General features: G+C 39.4%; 2 protein-coding genes across 2 annotated transcripts in view; one reads left to right on the top strand and one right to left on the bottom strand.

The window, feature by feature from the left end:
• The window catches only part of LOC126876978 (xylosyl- and glucuronyltransferase LARGE1-like), a 508433-nt gene that overhangs the window by 137228 nt on the left and 345558 nt on the right, over positions 1–25647 (bottom strand). The gene's annotated exons all lie outside the window — the stretch shown is intronic.
• Positions 3599–6497, top strand: LOC126877152 (uncharacterized). The gene is made up of 5 exons (XM_050639968.1): positions 3599–3735; positions 3836–3983; positions 4052–4204; positions 4422–4463; positions 4559–6497. The coding sequence occupies exons 1-5, from the start codon at positions 3643–3645 to the stop codon at positions 5005–5007; spliced, it is 885 nt and encodes a 294-aa protein (XP_050495925.1). The 5' UTR covers positions 3599–3642; the 3' UTR covers positions 5008–6497.

The raw sequence follows: 25647 nt of genomic DNA, 5'->3' as shown, positions 1-25647 counted from the left end.
CGAGAGATATCATCGACGGGAATTCCTTTATGCATAATATGTTCCATACAGAGAGCTATTCCTCTCTCGAACGCAAATATCACGATGTTCTAATTACTTTTATCTCGGCTGCGACGACTGCTCCTTCCCAGAAAACTGTTGTATAGATGTCTCGAAGATGGTTTTGTGGTTGATCGCGTCCCAGCGAATTCCAATAATCTTATGAAAATGCACAACGCGTGAACTTGTTGCTTCCTCTTTCTTCCTTTTTTTCAATCTCATCAGTGTTAAGTATAAGTAATATTTTCTAAATTATTAACACAATTAGTTATAAAGTTATACAATCTGGTCAGATATTCATAATTATCCTATAATAATGTATACAAATGTATAATTAATATATATATATATGTAGAAGAATATATGAAATTTAGTCGAAAAGGAACGTTGTATTCTATAGAAATGGCTACTGATTATGAGGACTACAAATATTAACTGCGTTGAACATAAATTCTGGTACGATGAAACGCAATTAATTTGATAAATAGCTTTGTTTAATGATTTTAAGGTAGTGTACGAATATCCAAATATTTGTACGATAATTTATACTATTATTCGCTTGTATATATGATATGCGTACAAGAATCCAAACTGGCACTTCGACTGCTTTAATTAAATTTATCTTCGCAAATGCAACAAAAATAGCTAGAAAGATAAAATGTTAATGAAAGAAAACATGTAGAACGAACGTAAAAGAAGAATAAATACATTTCTCCTCGCAAAAGAATAATAAATCATCAACGATGTTTTACAAATTTAATATCACCTCATCAACGAAAAATTGGAAAAACCATCAGATCTAACAGATAACGTATTATATTTTGCGCTAGCGAAACATCTCCCGACATTTACACTGAGCAATTACGGATTTTATTTTGATTAATACGAATTCCTAGAAAAACTGTTTTCCCGATATTGGATTGCCCGGAACAATAAAAAGTCCTACGGGAAAAAGGAGCGAGATATTATTCTTTCATTGAATAACCACGCTCAAAGCGGAAACGGGGAACGACTTCGTTGAACCTGCCTTTCATTCATATAATAAAATACGGCTAAAACTGATTAATCGAAATGTCTCTCAAAAATTCATATCCGCGCCCGTATGCAAATGCGTGGCAATCCGAATTGACATTACACGCTATAATTTACGAGTTTGAGGGCTCTCTTCGTAACTTGAAATATAATTGGTCGCGGTAACGAAATAACGTGCATGTCAGTGCAGAGAAGACGAGACTTCAGAGACAAACGTTTCAGTGGAATTCCTACGGACGATAAATTCGCCATTGTGGAACGAGACTTCGGCCTCTGTAAACGTTAATGATGCATTGACTCAGGCTCGTGGATCGATATTAAGATGATTCACGCTGTTCTAACGGTTAGCCGTGTTGAATAACGAGGACTATATCGATGAGAAAGCGAACATGGTGCCAAGCGATCGATGTTTCTACGTGACTTGAACAGTCTCTTCTCGAAATCGAGTTAGTATTACCACGATCGATGCGACGTTTAATACGATTAATAATCGTACGCCGCGACGGTTCAACGACCCGAAGTCATTCGTTTCGTCAATTAGTAACGATTAGTGGCTCGTTTGACCACAGATGGAGAACTCACCGGAGAAAGTATTTGTGAGTCTTCGTTAGTCGCTCACCCTTCGGAGCATCCCCGGTAATACCTTGAAGCGACTCAATCGGCTTCCCTCGCAAAGATTATTTACTCGTTAGGAAATTAGTTGCTTTATTATCGAGCGGTATCGACTGATTCTATCTACGGCATCGCTCGCAATTTCGCTACGTCGCGTCGTAACCGATCGCCAGCTATTACGCGCCCTGCTGTAGCTTTCATCGTAGCTTTTTATCCCCTCTCCCGTACAGTTCACCGTGACGAAGTAAAAGCCGGTGAAGCAACCCGTTCGAAAACTAATTTTTACCTCGTATCGGCTGGTTGCCATTAAATTACCGATCCGATCGATCCCCCTTGGTGCGGCCAACGAACGAGCAGAAACATTGCACCGAAAGGAAAAACCGGCACTTTCGGGTTAATGCGATAGCCGTACGTTTCCACGGAAGCTTTTGCTGAAATTTCATTTCCACCGGTATCGTTTAGTAAACACATTAGATCTGATTTAACCAGCTATCTGGTCAAAAAATATTTCTCCGCATCGGTACACGTCCACGAATTCTCGCTATCCCGAGGAAGCTGTTCGCTTTATGGAGAAACGTTTCATTTTTGACGCGGAGAAATTGTCACGGGCCTGAACGAACGGGAATGAAATCAAACGTGAGACGAATATTGTCGAGTCGCGTTCGTTTCGGCTAAATTTTAAGAATTTTTCCTTCGATGTATCTACACCTTCGTGCATGATGGGTACGACGACGACCAGGGACGAACAAAGTTCCTTGATCGTCGCACATAACGAAACAAGCTTCTTTTCCATCCGCCTGGCGTTCCTCGTATACACTAGGTACACTCACTTTCCAAGAGTGAAGAAACGACGAGACAGGAAAAGAACAGAAAGACTGAAAAAAGAAAGAAAGAATGCCGCTTCATCCAGTGCAGCCGAGCGGAAAATAGCTAATATTCTAAGACATGGGCGACATCGTGCTGGAGATGAGCTTTGGCTGGTAGTCTGTGTATTTTGGAGAACAACCACCCCTTCCGAACTATTTATTCCGGCAGAGGACGAAATTCGCCAGCAATGAAAGGCAACTCTGCCACGCTCTGTACGTTTTTAATTTTAACGTTATCATTTGATTTCACGAATATTCAAAAAGCTTTGCATCAACGAACTTGTTCAAAATGTATATTAAATATTTATATAACACCCACAGCATACGTACGATATCTTTCTGCAAACATAATTCGCAAATATTTCAAAATTGTATAATAGACGTTACATCATTCGATTAACGGAACATAAAAAACATGAAAGAATACTGACAAGCTTTACGAAAGATGAAATCATATGGAAATCATATGGTATAATATAATAATCTCGATTCTAAAATAAATACGTATAGTTTCATGTATAACGCAATGAAAACATATTATTTATCAATTTGAAGCAAATTGAAATATTCGTTATATTGTTTATAAAGTTTAATCGGGATTTTGCAGGGATACAATTGGAACAATTGTAATATGAAATATGTTATATAAAATACACGATAAATTGGGTTGAACGTAAAAGAATTCTTTTTAATATAGGATACATAATACGATTTTGATCATCGGCGAATATTTAAAATAATCTTTATCGCACATTTAAAAATAAATATAACAACAGAATCCTTCCATTTTCACAATCCATTCCAATTAATCATGGCACAAATGCATAAACGTCTGTAAAAAATATTATATTTCATGCCCAATTACCTAAAGCCAACATGTCCTCGGATTCGATGTGTTGGAAATCGATCTGCGCCAATGAATACGATAAGCACATTAAACACTGTTATCTTGCCAGAGATGCAAGTTTCAGGAAGCCATAATTTACACCCTTGCTATTATATTCTGTGTAGTAAGGTGTTTTTGCAACTGTGAAACGGAGTATATAATCGGCTAACTGGTTCGTAACCATCAGTAGCCGAGACCTGGTGTAACATGAAGGTGTCAACGATACTACTGGTGTCTTTTGCGTCGTGGGTAGTGGCCCATCCAGGTCTTCTGCACTCGGAAAAAGTCGACAACAATTCGGTATGTAATACAGTTAAAATATTTTATAGTGTTTTACTAAATTCTATATAAATTATACTTATGTTAATTTTACGAATTAGATAAATTTTTATCCATCCAGGAAGAAGAAAGAGCAGAGAAGCAAGAGAAGCTGAATGTATTAATTGAAAATTTAATATCATTGAAAGATAAATTTACACCATTGAAACTGTTTGAAAATGGAAAGTTAGGGGAACCGGGGGCATTTAATATAGCGCAGCAGAGTATCGGTAATGTGGTAACAGATCAAACGAGATTTTAGAAAAATTGATAATATTTGTGTTGTTTAATTACGCAGAGAAATATGGAATTCCTACGTCACCGATAGCGTTCTTGCTTGGTAAGGACAATTTCATCATTTCGACGATTTTAAACGCGATTGGAACAGCCAAACAAGTGATTGGAGCAGCCAAAGAAGTGATTGAAACGATCAAAAGCAATATTAAGAAAGGTGATTCGATTCGTGTATAAAAACACAAACATTTATGCGCAAAGTATTTCTTTGCAAAGTACACGTAAACTTCGATATTTGAAAACAAATAAAACGCATCTGTAACGCGAACAAACAATTAATTCGCGATCAAATGCGGCGGAAAAAAGCAAATTCGACAAAAATACGGGAACAGTACAACGGTAAAATTATTGAAAATGCAATTTATATTTTTCAGTGATAAAGTTGCCTTTCCTCGTGCGTGAAGAAAAGACATCAGGTAATGTAGAACGCCTACGCCCAACGTTACATTGAAAAAGTTTACTTTTAAAGGAGCAGATAAATAAAGAAACAACTACATATTACTTTTTAAAGGAGCCAGTCTGGGCTTCGAGAAAACTGATTCTGCTCAATTGAAAGAGCATGAATCAAGTGATAAAGACGATTCTCGACTATCGACAGGAATTGAAGGAATCGATATGAACGAGGTGAAAGAAGGTTACAGCAATGGTTATCGGAAATCAACAGAAGGTGACGCAAAAGAAATTGTCGGCGAAAAACACGTTATTCACTCTGCTGATTCTCCGGTATCGTCGAAAGGGAATGCAAAAACAGATACCAGCGAGAGGAAACACTCGGAAAGGTCTCAGATATCAACGAAACTGGAAGAAAAATCAGCTAGCACAAAAAAGCAGAGTCATTCGGTCGAAAAAGCTGAGAAAAAGTCGTTAACTAGCGCGAAAGAAGAGACTTCTCAAGGTCCGATGAATGTTATGGAAAAAGTAGCTGTCGACGAGGAAAGAAGACAATTCGAAGAAGAGTAGAAGAAGCGTAGTAGCATATTGACCATCGATCGATCAAACAGAGAAGTAAATGCATTAGATAAGAATATAGAACAATAAAGGAGAACTTAATTTAAAAGGGAAAAAACACGATTGTTCGTTTTTGTCAAAGTTAAGAACAAATTTTCCAGAAATTAACAAGAATAGAAAGATAACCGGATAATAAAAATTGATCAAGAAACGTCTATCGTTGAAAGAGAAAGTAAAAATACTTCACATTTATCTGGAAAAATTGTTAAAAATTTCAAGAAAATACATAGAAAACGCTGACACAACGACATCTGTCGAAAGTAATATAATCACGCACAGAATGCTCGACCATGAAAGGATGAACTTCATCGAGTGAGAAAATTGATGAAAAATCATCCGCTGTCATGTAACGATCGATCTGCTGGAAAAACAACTACGACCAGAAAAAAGCGACAATCTTTACAGACTATTTCAAGACATCAACAGAAATTGATGAATAAGCAGTAATCGAGGAGGAAAAAGATGGTTGCTAGCGGAATTTTATATCATCAACTGGAATTTCTAAGCAAGAAAACTAGAAAAAGACGGTCACTGGAGTACCTCTAGTGAATCGACCAAACGTGTCATGCAAAACATAACTTTCAGAAGAAAATAGTTTTAAAGTATCAATCGATGTCGTCGGAGATGGAACCGAGAGCATGGAAGAAAACGAACGCGTCAGGATTTCTTGCGTATTAGCTAGAATTGATGAGTAAGCGATTGTGGACAGCATTGATGTCGTGATAGAACGATTGTGAAGGACTTTAAAGAATAAACGTCAAGTGCATAAGGAGGAATACTAACTAAGGCTATTCAGAAGAATGAATAATTATAAAATCATTTGCAAATATCAAAATGTCATATGTTTGAAATATTAACAAATGCATCTGTAACCGCCATTGTATAAAATAGTGAATAGTATAGTTAATATTGTATGAGCTAATGGACAAATTATTTCAAACGTTATGGTCACAACTTGTAATTTACAAGTATATGTATTAGTGGGCTGGAAAGCTTAATTATTTAATTATTTAATCTACGTTACATATATGGGTGTTTCTTTATTTTTGTGTATCTTAAAGGTAATACATATCTTGTGCACACATTACCTGCTTGTATTTAATTCGTTTATTCACCTTGTTTTGTTAACTTAACGCTAGCTATTAATGTGAATATCTAATATTAATTTACCGCGAAAGTTACATACTGTATAATTTATATGATAATTAAATATAATCCAGTAGAGATAATGGTTTCTGTATTTCGACAAAAGGGAATATATTTAGATTCGATATATTTTCAATGATTAAATTCTCGAAAATTTCTAAACTCGCCAGCCTATATAGAAAAACAGCACGACAATAATTAACTGTAAGCTTCACTTTGGCTACTTTCTTCGTATTTATCGAGTTGCATTTGTGTGATATCGCAAGTGTGACAATGCGACTGTTACTAGCTGCAATTGCGGATGATCTATATCGAATGTGAACGTTACGCAGCATGTAGGAAGTTCTACGGCCACGACCAATTACGCGTCTCCGGATATAAATCATCGGAAATATGAAGCCTACTGACGCAACCCGTCCATTGATACATTGTTACCATTGTGAGAAAGTAGCGGTGCATCTTTAAAAATATACGCCTTTAAAATGTCAACTTGTACTACGAAACGCATTGCACAATATTCAGAATCCTTTCTCTCGATTCTAACGGAAGAAAGTTTTCCTTCTGTCAGAGTTTCGTAAAGAAAACGATACAACTAATCGTTTTACGAATTCAAATTTCAAACGAAAATATCTTTCAACTAACATATAATGTAACGTTTGAAATGTTTCATGGTGTCGTGTTCCAATTCTAACATTTCAAAACATTAGATTTATTAATCACATACTGACCTTTCAAAGACTACAGCAGACAATAGTATATACTAACGCTAGAATGCTAGAACTCTTTCGTTCGAACATACTTCCTGTTGACCGACGGATACAATGTAATATACAATTTATTTCAGAAAAGGGTTACGAACATCTACGAAAATGACATTAACTGGTTTATCCAAGTTTAACATAGGTCAGATAGAAAGTCGCTTACAATAGACACAGTAATTTCTTGAAACGTTAATCTCGTTCAAAGCTTCGGCAGAATCGGAACAATAATCTACCAGGAAACCTAAGTCGACTGGAACCTTCTACTAACTAGGAGAGTGCAAGCTTTTCGCGTCACCGACTTCATTGGAAGTTTGCGCGCTAGTAGATTCTATTTTTACAGAGATTACTACAGACTACATTCTAGGATTAAGTATACGACATTTTATGAAACATTTGTTACTGAAGTTTTTCTGAATTAAGTACAATTAAATTATAATTTTAACAAGAAAATAAAACTAATACATTAAAAACTCATTCACATATACTATATCAAATCGTTAAAAATATTTCAAGCTTCTATCTAACTTAACTAGAGAAAACGGCACAGCAGGCGATGCTGTTCCACAGGAACGCAAAACAGACAGTTTATAGGCGTTCGATTTTCTGGAGGTTAATAGGCGATCGATAGTCAGTAACTAGCAGCGACGCAACGCCAGTGGCGTTTTTCCCGCGTTTATCTGGTGTCGATTGGTTTAAATCGCGATCCATCTCGCGGTGGGCCGCTGTTAACGCTCGGCCCGGCGTGAATCGCGCGCTCCGCTGGCGGCCCGCAAATTACAGACTTCGTTAGAATCCCCGTTATCTCGATACCTCATCTCTTCCCCGGGAATTATAAAAACAATTCAGATTTATACCTTACGGCTTATCACGCGGGAGAAAGTTATCTACGTGCGCGGGCCTGGTTAGTATGTTGCGCAGACAGCGACTGATAAATCTCCACGAGGGAAAGGTTTTGTTTCCAGTAAAGATTACAGCCGTTCGATAAAAAGTCATTGTACTTGGTCAGGCAGAGAGCAAGAGAAACTCGGAAGGAAAGAAGGAGACGCAACATGTTCGCAACAAGAATTAGAGTAATTTAAGTAAAGATGGATCAGAAGAAACAGGCCAATTAAATTCGTATTTCTCAATCTATTTGTCAGATACGTAATTCGTTGATACTGGCTGTTATAGTAATTGCAATCGATCTTGTAACAATAATGAACCGCATGTAATAAAAATTGAGGTAGACTTTGACATCTTACATGCATTACTAACTTGCATTAATTTTATCAACAAACTGGTAAATACAATGCTTAGTACTTTCAAAATATTTCAGTTCGAAACGTGTTTTAAAAATGAAGTCCACCACCTTCTTGTTCTGCCCTACGATGTAACCGTTGAAAAATGATCGAAATATTTGTCAAATTGTTAGGTCGCGGTAAACCTCGATTTCCAATCGACCGTTCATCAAACACACTGTGTGTGGGGAACGTGCGAAGGAATGTATGTATCCTGGCGCCCTTCGCACGGCAGCAAATTTCGCCAGGCTCTCCGTCTCGGAAAGCCATTCTGCCTTCAGGAGAGGATACGGGCGCGCGAGATGGGACGCGTACATTCGAATTAATAAACCTTTCATAACGAGGCAAACGTTACCGTATAACTAGCTGTGCGTACACGGGACCCTGTCGTGGTCGCAAAAATACAACCGTGTACGAAATTTACGCGCGTCGTGCCGCATAAACTGGCGGTGGCCGCGTGCCTTCCCCTTCGTGGATCGGGACCAGCGCAAGTACAAGGTGGTGCGACAAAGATATGCTTCCTCGTTACCAAATGGAGATCGAAGCTCTGCTCTCTATGCCCCCACGTGCTCGCGAATCGAGAATCGTAGTCGGCCCATGCACGAGATTTATACCGGTGCACACGCATTATGGCGTTGTTAATATGCAAGCCAGCGAGCTGAGTGTACGTGTGTATAGCGCGCGAAATGGAGAAGGTAGAGTGCGAGCAGCACACGAGTCAGCGACCAGAAAGAGAAGAAAGAGGGAGAGAAAAGACACAGCTGAGCCCGCGTACTTTAGTAATTTATTTAGCTGCCGTGCCGTAATCCGAGATATTCATCCGGGTAATGGGTAATCGTAGACGCACTCGCAACCGTGCCTTGGAATCGCGGTAATTATAACTGTATACACCGACACATCGGTGATACACTCGCGTACGGGTAGCGGCTACGAGAACACGCGAATGCACCACGCTCGATCTTGCACCACAAATTCAACGATTCTGTCTCTTCTATTGCTCGACGTCTGTTTAACGATGTCTGTTTAACGATCGGTTGAGCCGCAATTTTGCATTCTCGGCTAGCGTGGATACTTTTAACCGTTCTATTGTCAGATATAGAGTGTTTGGAAAGTTCAAAAGTTCAAGTAATTTGTAAGGGTGTTTTATATTTTGAAGTAGGATGTCAATTGAATTTATAAGGGCGTTCTAATGGATATGAGTTGAGCAATCTTGTGTTTTATTTGAAAGATTCGTGCGCAAAGAAGAAGGACAGAGTATGAGAACAACTAAGTGGTATGAAATCTGACCTTATGAATTTAGAATTTTAAATTAGCCCGAGTTAGGGTTAATCTAATGCTAATATCGAACAAAATAGCTCGGTAAACTGTATTAGTTATATCAAACAGGACTTAATGGCAGGTGATTTCATAGAAGACATTTATAGCAGTCTCTCCTGGAAGCCACACGTGCGTTGTTATACATAATACTGTATACATATGTGAACCGTCACATGCATTCTAACACGCCCGCCTGATTCCAATTGAGTTGCGCGCATTGATCACGCATTTTTGCAATTCCCGTAATGTTCATATCACGCCAAAAACCAATATCACGATATCTCTGCCATTCTATCTGCTTCTAGCTGTATAATATGTCTGCAAATTATTCAACAGCTGTTTCGAAACATTTCGTATAGTAAACTTACCAATCGGAGGATGAGGTTCATGAGATGAATAAAAGTCGAAGACGATCGTTTCTAGATACTTGTAAGAAATTAATGTTCATTGTTTTGTTGTTTGACGAAGGAAAAGTTGCTTCGTCGAAAGTTAACGTAAGTCGACTGAGATTTATACCGGTAATCCGGTAAGCCATTTCGAGCAATGAACAGCGAAGCACTCCGGCGACGAAGTACCGTGGCGAGATTTAGCTCGAGATTAAAATTTTAAGTGCCACGGAAAAGCCGATGAAACGCTCGCGTTTCAACGTGATTCACTACCGTATCGTGTTTAGTTGCATTTGCGACGAATATGAAGCTTTCTTAGAATTTCTATACGCGAGACATAGAGCCAACCAAATAAATAATTGCGAAAATACTCGCGATTCAAAAAGAAATACGTAGGCTGTAACGTATCCACGACTACGAATTTTTAATATCGAACATAGAGTATCCACGGGCTCGACCTGTTTCTCTTCTCCTCATCGTTCGATCAATTTTTATCATCAAACTGAACGTAGTCCGAAGGAGACCCGTAGGGTAGGCGAAGGTTAAAAAAGTCATGAAAAGGTCGCCTTATCGAAACACGTGGGAACCATTGATCTAGGTAATACGTACATACAGGCGAAGTTGGAAACATTGTTGAGGTTGATCCATCGGGGAAAAGGAAGGAGGAAAAGAAAAGGGGAGGAGGAAGAAGACGACCCACGCGCCTCAATAACGATCACGATGCGATCGTGGCACTAGCCCGAAGCGGGCAACGAAGACAATAGCCGTAAATACTGGACACGAGATGCTCGTCATCGTACAGGGAAGCAAGGCATAATTCACAATGGGTATATCTCTTTAAATCGCGCGAAAGCGTAAAAGCTCGTCGCGCGTTCGCCCAGCGAGACCGTGGCTGCACCGGCTATGATATATTATCGCGGCTGAACTTTGCACGTTTCACCGGCTGCGATCGAACGTGACTTTTCCGCGGGCAATTGAACGCCGTTTCGCGCGAAAAGACGCTACAGGGATCAAATACGTACGAATGATCCTTGACACTGCAACCTGCGACAGGAGAGCAACGAAGGTTGATAGATTAATCTCGTACCTAGTTAACGTCAGGTTCTCCATTCTTCGGCCTTCGGAAAACGTGAAACGTGTACGGGAGCCTTTTATATATCTCTAACGTATCGCGACGTGCGTTAAAAAAGAGTCTGATCAATCATAGCACGTGCCAGAACGGCGATTATTTTGCAACATATAGGATCGCTTTAATAGAAACGAATATCCTAGGTGATAACAACATTTCGATGTTCACGTACAATATCTTCTGTGTTACATTTCAATTTATTATTAATTAAATATTCATAAAATATATTAATTAAAAGTGAACATAATAATAGCATTTCGACGTAACAAACGATAGAGTCTGTTTTCACACATATAGGAATCGTGTACCATATTTTGCATAGAAATTTCTAGAGCATCGGGTAGTTAAATGGACAACGATATAATGGAACAGACCGCAAAATAATACATTTGAAGCGTTATTGACACGGCCATTAATTTAGGCGTAACAAAGGATATAGAAAGTACGTGTTTGTTATAACTAATGAACTGAACGTCAAATCGCGATTCTATATCGCGGCCGCGGCATTGTTTTTACGGGTTCGTTTGAATACCGACGTGGCGCAGCGCGAGACGAGTCGAGCGAAGTTTCCTGTGGAATGGAAAACAGATAGCCGGCGAGTTCAATAGCTTCAGCAAACGTGACTTTCGACAATGTCGGCATTCAGCCGGTCGACTACTCTTGTCCCTCCAACGGCGACCAACGTCGATTCAGTCGCTGCGTCGTTTTCAACATGATAATCGTTTCCCGCCGAAACGTGTATTCGTCTGTCACCGTCCGCCAAATGAACACGGTCTTTCAAGCTGGTCTGAATCGCGGCGCTGCCTTGAAAACTACGTCGAGCAAAAACACAGTCATTTAATCAAAACCACCAAGCTCCCCGTGAATATGCCACCCTCTTTCGCTCTATCTCGCCGTCACTTTTTCTTTCTTCTCTTTATTCGCCGTATCGCGTGTTGCAAAGCACCGAATTCAGCTGAATTCGCTGGAACGCCAGATTTTCGTCGTTAAAATACAATCCGACAGTAAACTCCCCCGTTGACAACGCGTTCGCGTGAGTTTACCATTTCTCGCGACACGTCTAATTAATTGAGATGATAAACGTATCCGATTCTCGAGCCAGTTGGTGCGGTGTGTACGTCGTTTCGAGGCGATCAGTCACCGAGGCTGGACAAAGATGCGATTTCCGTTAGCCACGCCGCCATTGAAACCCTGCCTGCCGCAGCTCGATTATAAGTCGAGGCTTAAGAAGACATCAAGCGGTATTCGCGGCTATCGCCTCGTATGTCATCTACCATTCAATTCATTCGTCATTCCTCGTAGGCATAATACCACGCGTATACAGAGACAAACGGTGCCATCAGTTCAATTAAAATTGACGACGACTCAAGTTCCAGACGTAACACCGTGAATTGTACGTTGTATATAGGGAGAGAAGGATGTCAAGGAATAAAATAAATTCTGCGACGCTTTCATTGTAAGGTATTTACTTTGAAAGCATAAATTTGCTGAAATTATCAAACAGACAATATGCCAGGATACAATGAGCTATGAACAGGTTCGATCGTAAAAAATAGAACTGTCAAAGTACGTTGAATTTAAAAATATGCTTAATAAAATGAATCGTTTGATGTTTTGAACGATTGACAAAGAAAGTTCACAAACGACGAGTGATAGTGGTGCATAATGGGTGATAGAGAAAACTAACCACGTTAACGTATAATTTTCCTATTCGTTCGTTTGCAATTTACTGTCAGGTGTTACGACGTCTTAGAAAATTGCTCAGGAGCGCCGATCGTGGCTACGTAACTGAATATATTTAATATTTCTTCCGTTCCAGGATAATTTAAAGACGAGCCGCGTTATTTCGTAGCTATCGAGCCTCGAAACTAATTGCCGCGGAACAAACGCGACTGACAAGTGAAAGTGTTCAAGGAAATTATGCGAGACTAAATTGAACTTTATTAAACTTCGATACGCGTTAAGAGGGAACGTTGGAGGAGGATCGGGCCGGGCATTTAGTCGCTTTCACGTCGAACGTTATTGAAAACCGCACGGAAAGCAATCGAGAGAAAACAAATACGTTGCAATTTACGTTAAGAAAAAAGGAAGAATAAGAGAAAAAGAGAGCAGAACGAATCGACAGAAAGTGGAGAAGAAAAGGGGTTAACTGCAAATCGAACAAACGTGATTCGTCGAGCAAAATAGCCGACCCGATCGAGGATTTTTCCCCATGAAACGCGACTTTGCAATATCCGTCATTCGTTGTTCATAATTCATCATTGCGACGTGTATCATGACAAGAAAGTATATTGAAGCGTGAGCATAAAACACCAGCAGCGCTGAACGATTCATGCATTATAAATGTCGCCAATCAAGCAAGTCGAAACGACGTGAAAAGACCGAGACGAAGGAAAACTTGTCTAATCGACGTGCATTCGTCGCAATAAAAGATGCAACGGGATGGTTGTACCGTAACTGGAAGGGAGCTGTCGTCGATCCTAGACACGACGCTATCGTCTGTGAAAGACTAACGACTATCTGGGAATAAGCAGCTGCGGCGTAATGTGTTTCGTTGTACACGCTGTTTGACATTCGCGAATCGTTTTCAACGTCCGATCACTTTTCACCTGACAGTTAACTATACGAGGTATCGTGGTAAATGTTAATAATAACTTTCGACCAAAAATTTGCCATAAAACGACATATAAATTTGTATTTAGTATTCTCTTAGAAAATTCTATGCACGCGGTTTATTATCGTTCGTATAAGAGGTAAAAGTAATCATAGAGAATTCTTTTTCCCTGTCTCCGTGTCTTCTTCAGATTGATTAGGAACCGAGAATTACGAAGCAACAAGGAAGATGACCATGCACTAACGAAGTTCCCACTAACAAACCGTGTTGCAGTAAATGACGCGTACAGATGTGCGAGTTTATAAATTATGTAACCATAATTTAGAGGGTAGACGGAGCTACATATTGTCAATCGAATTCAAAAGAATCCTAACACACGTCTGAGAGCCAATCTTTTTAAAAACATTGAATTTTACGGAAATCAGTAAGATTACGATACAAGCATACACGTAAATCGCGCGCTCATTGTCGATACTCGCCCATTCGATCTGTTATCATCGTAATCTAAATAGCGATTCGTATCTTCCGCATCCATAGAAATAAAATTTTATTCGACAAAATCGAACGATTCCACGAACTACAGGGCGTTACCAGACTTTAAAGAAAATATCCGCTACGTGCAGTACGCGCACGTGTGCATTTATTGTTTTCGTTGTGGCGGACAATCATTAGGTGGGTTGCGAGCTCGACTCAATCCCTCGCGCCAGCGAATCGTTCGTACGGCCGTTTTAATACTCTCCGCCGGTAAACTGGGAATTTCTCCTGCGGGCCGGCGTGGCTAACGGTAAATTAACAACGAGCAACCGGCGAGCAGCACCCAACCAGGATCGAAAGGCTCTCCCCGTGCTTCAGAGGATCGTACACGAGAGACTTGCGGCCGAAACGCGCGCATCGGCGCCGTCTCATCCTCTTTCACTGGAACAATGCGAGACCCGCTTACCACCCAGAAGTAATTTCGCGAACGCGTAAAAACTTTTTTACGATACTTTAATCGTCCTCTTTGCCCCCGCTTTCTCCACGCTGCGCCAACGACGAAGATGACGACGACCGGTTGTTTCACCGCGCGTTTTCAACCGTGGCCGAACGATTCTGCAACGTCCTGCTACCACGTTTACCGTGGACAAGTGTAACAGCGCGTAATTGATGATGAAATACGCGGTATTGTAAAGATTTAACGTTTCTATGCTGGTTCGGGATCTCCACGGATGGGAGTACATTGTGTTTTTAATTTTATTATAATTCTGGATTACTGGAAGCTGGATTCATTTCTCGTAAAATTGCGACAGCGTCGTGAATCGTAGTTTGAAAGTGGAAATGAAATGTTAAATCCTGTATTATGGAAGAATCTGGTGCTATTTAATGTTCTGCTCACAAAAGCTAGGGATTCATATAATTCCTGCGGACTGTTTGGTGAGATTGAAATATTTAGGTACAAAGTTACGACGTACGCGTGATTGAGTATGCATATCTGTGTGTACGAGGTGAAAATCGGGTTAACGAGTATGATATGAAAACAGGGTAAAGGGTGGCATGGAATGAAATTAAATACTGTATAAGCCATAAAGAAGAGAGATAATTGTGAGGAATTTTTATCATGTATTTTTTAAAATTGTATTTTTTTTTTTTAGCTCTGTTTCCAAAAAATTCAGAGAAAGGACTCCTATTTAACAAAAGTTATTCTACTGAAGCCATAAATATTCGATGCATTTGTACAGATTATTCATTTAACTGCAGTATTTGGAGTACTGATTGTGACTAACTGTATAAAAACTTGTGACACATCTTTTATGACATTTTAGATTAGAATTGATATACACTATTTACGTTGATACTATTCGGATTTTTCACGTACGTATAATACACAAACATGTTAATTTCTGGAAATTTCTGGAAATTTCTGGGAATTTCTGGAAATTTCTGCAAAATTTTCAAACTTGATGAATCAGCGAACTTTTCTTCTTTGCATTTGCTCGAAACTTTTGCTGTTGAATTTGAAGTTTTTCTTTCAGCACGAATGAAGTCGGAAGTCAAGCATATAGAAATTTTTCTAAAGAAGATTGCAGTACACTTGTGTTAATTTCTCTGTTCGTTAAAAGATATCGCAAGGAAGTAGTTTTCTAAAAGAACGAGACGACAGTTTCTGTCAAAAGAGAAATTTCTGGGAACATGTCTGGAGTTTTAGATACATCTTGTTTTTTTTTTCTTGATCAGAAGTATTAAAATATTTAAAGTATTCTCAAATATTTGCATGACTATTTTGTATTTAATTTATATTCTATTTAAATTATCGCTGACATTTTAACTTCTGTAATTGTCGATCGCTTTAATCATTTGATAATGTAACGGAATAACAGGATATACGACATGAACGTTCCTTATCAACAAATTTCTCTTACTCGCGGCATCAGATATAAATAATACACGTCACGTATGACATATTACATTCTCAATAACGAATTTAACTACTTACCCGATCTCTAGATGCATTATAAAAGGATAAAGCGGTGTATATACGGGTATACACAGGTCCATATAAGGAGAGCAATGATCTCGGATCGATCTAATTTATTCTCTGTCGTTCACTTGCAACCCGTTGGTCAAACTCTCTACAAAAGAATGACGAACATCTCGCTTGATTAAACATTAACCCGTTTCAACCAATATCCGTACGCTTTACTTTACGCGGGGAAACGGAAAAGGAAAGGAAACCACATGTACACAACGCGTGACACCGTACCGGCCTTCAAACTTGTACAACGTGAGCACCATCGGCGAGAGTTGTCGGACGTTCGAGTAGCTCGGGACTAAAGGTAAGGAGACGGTCCTCGAATCGTTGCGTTTATCTCGAGCAACGTCGTTTCGCGATGAATAAACAGCAGCGGAGCTTCTTCGAAACAATTTAATCTACATAAGCTAACAGCTACCTGTCTGGCCTCGTGGCCAATGGGGAGATTTGAAGCACTGGCCGGAATATAGCCCAGAGCATCGTCTACAGCAAGTCTTGGACCTGTATGTACGTTCGGAAGGACACGATAGCCACAACATCGTGACTCGAAACACGAGAAGAATTGTGTAGACGGAGGAAAGTGCGTGGACAAAGAGAAGAGCGTTTCTGAAATCTACGAGGCCACAAATAAGAGATAAAGCTGGCCTGGCACTTCCTATCTCGGATCTGGCCACTGGTATCACCGAGAATCCAGGGATAAGATGGAAGACCTCCCAGCGGAGCGTACACCTTAGATTGAATTATCGAACCGATCGATTCCAAATTTAACCTTGCACCGTTTTCTCGTATGTCGGCAACGTGCTTGCAATGTGCTTGCAACGTACTGGCAGCGTGTCGCGTTGTTGTCTATCGGCGTTACATAGTTCGGCGAAGTTCAAACGAAGGAACGTCGTTGAACAAGCAACAATTAATCGTTCGTATACGAAGTCACGGTACGCCGAGTTCGACTCGAACAACAAGTCACGCGCAAGATATTAAAACATATTACGCGCGGCATTAAACGGTAGGTTGTGGGGCCCGCACGATCTTCGAGAATGTTATTCGGCTGTGAAATATCAAGCAAACGAGCCGCCCGCGGCGCACTTTCGAACGAGCTAATTGAAATAACAAGTGCAAACGAACGATTTCCACGGGGGCATTAATCTTTTAGCGCGATTAATTAGGGGTGGAGCGTAAAGCTCTTTGATAATGAAAACGTCGAAGCTCGTTAGTAGTGTTCAACGATCATTAGTCACACATTCGTGCGGCGATCGTCGCGGAATGAAACGAATTTAAATGATAAAAATTACGGTGAAACCAGTCGCCGGTGTTTCGCCCGAATATTGATCATCCTTCATTAACGGATTCATTAAAATTTGGCAGACATATATTTTCAATAGGCTCGATTTATTCTTTCGCTCGCTAGTGATTAAACATACTCTCCTCGATTACGACAGTGTGATCGTTGAAGGATGACTGAGAACGTTGGCATTCGACAAACCTACCAATGTGTATGTACAAGTAATCTTACAGCCGAAACGTGACTGTATCTCTTTGCAAAAATTAATTATCGAGAATTACCGATTCGCAATATGTACCTAGATACACTATCGATACATAGATGATTATAATTGAAGTGTACATACATATATCTAATCGTATGTTTTCCTCGATAAAAGTCAATATTACCTTTGTGAAAGGTGCGTGTACGTACGTTTTCAATAATTACAAAACCAAAATATCTGATACTTGTCGCTTTAACGTTGAAACACTTGTAAACAATTACATTTGTCGGATAAAATCTCCATACGCATCGGACGAGGATAAACGACGTCGATATCCTTCTCTTCGTGTTCGGAATTGGCAGATTGACGGTTAATCCTCACGTTGTATCGATAATGTTCGTCGAAGTAGCAAAAACCGGCCAGAAGTAACGTTATCGAGTCGACGAGGGAACAAAGGCGTTGAAGTTATCTTCCCGATCCGTGTCAACTTGTCTCGACTCGTCACGACCCACACCGAAAATGTCTGAACTCATCATAATCCGGCTGAAATCGTTTTCAGCATGCGCTGACTCGTCGCAACCGGTTCTGGCCCGTGTGCGTCCGTCCTAACCCATCTCGACCCGTCCAGATTCGTGGCTCGTTAAACTCGTTTAAACCTTCCCAGACACAGTTCGCCTCGCGTCACCCTGTTTGGATACGTTTACTTTGCCGTTCAAATTGACCTGGACCTTCTTCTTTAACGTTTCAGATCACGTGGATCAACGTGGATTTGTCTACATTAGCTTGGATTGTTTTCTCGTCGCTATTATTCGCATCAGACGTAATCCCTTTCGTCGATCTTATCCTGGCAATGTACGTATTTTGAAATTTCTGCATTCAATGATTAATGGTTTCCTTGATCGATTCGACACAGTGGTGGTTTCGTGAAATATTTCCATATATTTATTATTATAAGTATAAAAGCAGATAGCGCTATATTTGCAAATTCTCGATTCGTTTCGCAAACGTAGAATATACATACGAAATAAATTTGGAAATTACAGGGGAATGGTTTGAGATTACAATATTTTATTTTATTCAAGTATATTAATTCAAGTACTTTTTCTAGCAAGTAAAATTTGGATCAGAAAAATAACAACTACACCGATATTAATATTAATAAATTTTACTTTTGAAATGGAAGTATCATTACCGTCACGCTGCTCTACATACTTAACATAAGCTATTATGCTGATTCGAATTCTTTATAATACGAATAAAAGCTTTTGATCTTCTATTTCGGTAGCCAACAGGAATTCATAAATTCATAAAATTTATCTCCAATTCAACTCGGCTCGCTAATAAAATTTAATTGGAATCGGATTCCCATTGAGCGGAGCGCGCGATGCTCCTAATAGTTAAGCAAAGGACAAGAATTTCGTAGCTGGACGTGTAATAACAGAGAGAGAATACCGAGGAACGTAATATACGCACGGACGTACAGTAAGCGAGAGAACCGCCCGTTTTTCTCTGTTTCCCGCAGCAAGGTTTCAGGGTGGTTCGAACAGCCAGCAGGGGTCTTTAATTAGCGGACTATTTAGCTTTTATCTTATCGCAGCAGAGGATCGGATAAGTTACGTGTGGCCACGTGTAGCTTTCTATCTGGATAGCACGTCGACGGTGAAAAGAAGAAGAAAACTGTTCGTTGGACGACCTTTTAACTCCACTGTTGAGGAATACGTTGGTGAAAGAGGACGACAAAAGTGGGAAGAGGAACCGAACGGTAGGATGCAACTGCGAGGCACTTACCTTAACAACTCGACAGATTTGTGAAGCCCGCCTTGATAAAAACACACAATTACCGGGACCGTCCCGGCACATACGTTCACCGTAGCTCGAGCCTTTAAGCATTTTTACCGAGTCATTGCTTTATGCGCGATGGCCGACATTATTTCGAGTTTCCTGCGGCGCCGTAAACGTCCCCCCTTTTGCTTTTAAAAAGAAATCACCGTATTCATAGGTCGCGGAGAGAACAGGCGCGCGTTTTTGCATAGACCGTGTAGCAAACCTGCGACTCTGATTCGCCAAAACGTAGTGAAAATTAACATTTTTGCGTCGCGTGCGCGATACGAATAATCGACCGTGCGTTTGGTACATTAAACGAAAGTTCATCCGACGAGTCGAGTCGGTGCAAATAAAGAAAAGATACGCGTGAAAACACGCGACTAGTTGCCGTATCCTCCGCTCAGCAAACATTGCTCTTGAATTATATCGTTATAAACAAATATTAGTTGCTTTAAATTTGTTATTTACGTTCATGTCGTTAGCGATTAATTGTATGTACTATGTACTATGAATATATCAAGATTAAAAAAAATAGCTCTCTATTTCATGCTGCATGTAGAATATTATAATGTGTAACACATCACAGGAATTTCTTTAAAGTTATTAACTGGACTCGTTAAACAAATTATACGCACTAAAACGTATTTGCGGTTAATTATCTACTTGTTTTTGACCATCGATCGTGTGGTAGATAGTAACGATCGTCTGAAAATGAGCAAGATTTTTCTCCAACCGGGTAAACGACAACGATCGGTAATTAAAGTCCGTTAATGGATTCTAAACTGTAAATTACGAGTTTTTAGCATTCGTTCACGCACGATATCGCCTTTACCTACAAGGTTTTCATAGCACATAAAGATCGCGGAACATGGAAACTCGTCCGTTTGCAGCGCGTAACTTGTAGTTAGCATCCCACGTAATTCGTTAGTCGAGCGAGACAAGCTCGTAGAAAAGCTGTACCTTAGCCGGAAAAACTGGGACTACATCGAACGACGACTATACTTCACCTGAGATCGACATTTACTCAGGGTTCTTATCTGGTTGCGACAAAAACAATCCTTTTTAACGAGCTTTAACGCTGTTCTAGCTTTATCGCGGATATTTTTCACGTTTCTGCGAGATTTTCATCGATGTCGAAATTGCTCGGATCGTAAATATTAATGGAGCGTGCCAGGTACTGCGCAGCGGTGTGTTCTTGTGTTCGATTTGCGTAATTTGTCGATGTTCGATCAGCAATAATTATTGACGGCGGACGACAAATTAAATCGTCGCGTGTATCTCGATCGAAGCCATTCAAGATCCGATTAAATACGCGGATGATAAGCATTAGATCGAATTCAGGTTTCTGTTGGCCATTGAAATGAGACGCGGCGCAGTTTTCCATACGATACAGCTAGGTATAGCCGGCAATTTCGTCCGCAATCATAGAGACAAATGAGAATTGCCGAGTGACATTAGCACTGATTACGAACAGGATTGCTAATCTATTTATAATTGTCCCGGCTGCATCGTGTCCCTAAATGCGATGCCAATTAACCGTTGGAATCGTTTGTGCGCGCATCAAGAATAGTCTATAGACACAGGATGCGCCAAATGGTGAAACTTGCACCAAAAATGGGACCACGTTTACATGATCGAGCATGTAATTATCAATCGACGTTTTGAACGTTAATGTGTAAGTAAACGTAAACTATGTACAACGTAAAGTAGGTTGAGTCTTAGGAATGTAAGTGGAATAACCATACCTGAAATTCATCTTTCTAACTTACTTCTTGTTTCTTTTACAATTTTGTACTCTTAATCGCCATCCCTTTAAAGCTTAACTGAAGCGTAAACCTTCGACTACACAACTTAGTACCGCAAAACACTTTCTGTATAGAATGTTAAGGATTTATAGTAGAAAAATCTAGAATAAGGTCTTAGTAAGCGCATTTCACGTAAAAAATATAACAAATGTTGATTAGAAAATGAATTTTACAATGTATGTTAACTGAAACGCAAAGAGATATTTATATTTTAAAGACAAGATCGTATAAAGATTTATGGCGTATAGAAAACGCTTAGACAGTTCAAAGGCAACTCTAACGCGGTTATTAAACGTGTAGGTACTAAAGACGTAAGACTAACTGACAGTGAAATAGCAATAATTTGCTATCATTAAACGAACGCTAAATAATCACATTAAACGTAGCTAGGGTTTCACTATCGCTCGTACAATCTTATTGTCTTTCTTTCCCATATAAAGTAACAATGCATTCAAGTAGTCCCGTGCCTCTAAATGATTGTGCACGCCCACTAACAATAAAACATGACTTGTTGTTGTGCATACATAGATTATCAAACAATTTAATGAGACAACGAATTAGTATATTGTTTACACGATTGACAACTTTGCACGTGAGCTTCTAACATACTTAATTTGAAAAAAAAGTAAAATAGATATAGTTCAAAACAAAGTTCCAAATAAATTTCATCCGAAAAAAGTCCTCTGAATTTGTTAGACATCAAAGCAATAATTTTTTATCAATCCACTCAGTGCACGATTTGCCTAATGTTTACTTAACATCTTGGTTTAATTAAACAGGGCAAGCATTTGCTATCCGTGTTTGAAGTTGTTGCATCAGGCAATTATCGAACAGTTGCGAAGTTTAATAAATGCGACTTCTCGGCAGAATTTCTCGATTTCAGATCGAAATCCGTCGGACCTCGGGACCGCGTCATTAATTCCCTGTTCGTTTCTTGTAGGGCAAACTTGAACGAGATTTCTCTACGAAATTAGCACAGCGCTGTTCGCTGGTGTCACCGCAAAAAAGGATTCCATCCAGAAGAAATTGTTGCGCTCGGAGGCTGCGCTCGGTATAGTTACCAGTGAGATTGCAGCTTTGTCCCCATGACACGCTGTATGCCGAGAAAGCAGTTTTCTGAATTCGTTTCTTTTTTTCGTTGGAGTTTTGCATAGCTCGAATAACGAGCGACGATAACGCGAAAAACGACACAATTATTTCGAACGAAGTCTACGAGGCGAAGGGAGGCGAAGAAGGCACTCGTGAACGACATAAATGGAAATTATATTGCTTTTGTCCGCGTTTACTACCAGAGAACCGAACTAATTTTCTATAAGCATCCTCGCGATAATAACTTTGCAATTACCATTTTCAAGAACAATATGAAATTCTTGCGCGGTGTTACACGCGAGTTAAACACTATTTAAAGGTCGTTTTTGTCCCACGACCGATCTGTTCGATCGTTCGGCTTTTCAAACTGTGTTTAAACCGCTGTTATATCTAACCTGCTTGTAAAGCATGTTAACTTTTAGAAACATACAATTTTGTGTTTCTCAGCGTGTATAGAATCTGGTATAAGAATTTTTCCAGTCTTTCTCTAAGATATTGCCGACATGTAAATATACATATAATTTCTTTTAAACCGTACTATTTCGTAACAGATACTGTTAATGAAACAGATCGTAACTGCAACGTAACCAATAGGTACTGGATAATAAAAAAGAGATAATTGCAAGATTCGTTAGTAGATCGTGTGGATACTGTCAGGAAGATGGTACACGATATCGCTGAATTGTGTGAGAGCCAACTTGTTAACCGTACAACGGATCGTGAGTGTTCTTTCAGTGGAAGGACCGATGTAGTACGTTATGTTCGCAACAGTATGAAATCAAGACTAATAATTTTGATTTAATAGCCACGGAATGAAATAACTTTAGCCACGATGACTCGTAACAATTAAAACTTGCCGCGTTATCCTCTACGACTTACCTTCCATCTTAGACTAAGGGGCACTATCCGCACTGGCAAACTTTGTATCATGATCCACGGTTATGGCGACGTTTTCATGGGATTACGATGGTACTACTCTTTCTCATTTCGTCGATCAACCAGGAGGATACCTTATTGAATCTCGATAGAAACTCACTTCTTCTCTCGTGTACTGAAGCAACCATTTTTAGTGATGATACATATTTATAGCCGTATGAGGTAAAGTGCAGTTCATCTGGGATCATGTACCGTGTAAGAAGGACAGACTGGTTGTGTTGGCGCTTTAATAATGCTTGTTACTGAAATATTAACTTTTTTAACGTAATGACTGATATTCATCCCTCGGTTTTTAAAGCAATAAAATTATTATTATTTATTTATGTATCACAATGCACATTTGCGTATAACACACTCTCTAATTTTCAGCGAATTAAAACGCAAACAAAATCGAATAACGACTAATGAACAGGGGAAGGAGTTTTCATTTTGATTAATTAATTTTTGTCCGCCTTTGATTTTAAAAGCTTATTGTGCACTTTAGCTTCATACAGATACGAAATAATAGTTACGAAAGCGTGATAAAATTATATCAGCCTTAGGAAAAAAATTTCTCAAATATTTTTCATTTCATAAGTGTTCAATCACGAACGGTATACTAAATAAAAGAATTAATTTCATTTGAAGAAGAACCTGTTGCTATACATTTACCGCTATTTACACCTAATGACCAGATGTTTGATCGCTGAATCGTTGGAAGCAAACGATGAATCACAAATTCTGCTGACTCAAACAAACATTCTTTACCCGATAGAATCCTTCCTCTCAGCCACTTGACACCGACACTTCGTCGGCTCAAATGAAACAGTAAATATCCGTTTAGTTCATTCATTCATTCAATGACAGAGGTTGTACATTGTACTATACTGTGCGAACAAGTATCCAATCCATCCAGATAAACGAATCGCATTAACCTACACGTTGCCTATCGTTTAAAACATTGTTCGTCAAAACGCTATACAAGACAATGAATAAGGTCGCGTACACAGCCCAAGACAACTAATAAATTTGTATTAAGCTTTGTGAAAGTACAGACAAGGCGGTATCGTATTTCGTTGCAGCACGCACCAGTAGTTTCATTGCTCACGCTTTCGCGATAGTAAATACGTTTCGGGCCTCTCCTTCCCTTTCAAAACCTGCGTACCTCGTAAACCGGATTTTATTCGAAACACTTATCTCATCAACGATATCGAGTGCAAAAGTCTCGCGTTCGCGCAAATTCATCGTAAATCGTTGGCCGGTCGTTCGTTAAGCGGCCAAGAACTCGTGGACAGTACGTATGACGCTCAATTAAGCGTATTTCGTGCTGTGCTTCTATGCGTTTAATATTAAACGAGTTACACGCAACACGAAAAGCACATGGAATCCGGAAAACATGCGACTAAAAGTCGTGCGATAATTGTTTCCCGGTAAATAGTTAAAACTTTAATCGTGGAGCAACGTTACACTCGATTACGGTGAAATATGGCCTGTTTCGAATAGCGAAAACGATTATCGCGTTTCACATTGGATAACATACTCAACGCGTTTATTCGATAGAGTCTTCTCATTCGTTTACACCCGTAAATCACCACATACATGTATTTTACAGTGTTATCGTTTGGAGATTAAAAGTTTGTGCTATGAAATTGTAGATGTAAAAGGTTGAAATAAAATTTCGTTTTCGAGAGAAATTAATCCAATATGTTGCAAATATAATTAACGTTTGTCGGGATTGGACTAAAATCTGTACCGTGAGTGCTATATAATTATTAAAAACGATTAGAAACGATTTAGAGATTTACTACATAAATCAGAGAAAGATCCGAGCCTCCGGATCTCCTAAATAAAAAGATATCTATCAAACGAACATTGTGTTACGCGCAGAATGTCGTTCTTGGAAGTTTTCATGAGTTCTTGCCAGATTTTCTCTCACTGACGCTAAGCCTCTTTCGAGTCTTAAAGTCCGGAGATAAAGTTCTTCCTAGTCATTATAGAAGAATTTAACAAACAAGATGACATACCGGGTACTTAAACAATCCAGCTCTTGACGATTAGGGAGGTTGCTCAGGTTAACTGTTCCGAGCACGTGCCAGACGACGTGAAATTACGGTTTAAACTACAGACGAAGCTGATGAATAAAACAGACATGTCGCGGACTGAAAAGTCTCGGCCTCTCGAACCGTTCTGAGATGGACTTGCATTTCAATGCAAATTTATTAGACAAATGTCGATATTAACGACAGAGAAAGAAAACTTAAGAAAGAAACTAAAATACGACTTTGTATGTGATTTCTTTAAAACATGGTGAAATTAATTCTACAAATTGATTGAGCTGA

Source organism: Bombus huntii, chromosome 2, assembly GCF_024542735.1.
Source record: "Bombus huntii isolate Logan2020A chromosome 2, iyBomHunt1.1, whole genome shotgun sequence".
NCBI lineage: Eukaryota > Metazoa > Arthropoda > Insecta > Hymenoptera > Apidae > Bombus > Bombus huntii.
Note: the sequence above shows the minus strand (reverse complement) of the source record. Positions and strands in the feature narration are given on the sequence as shown.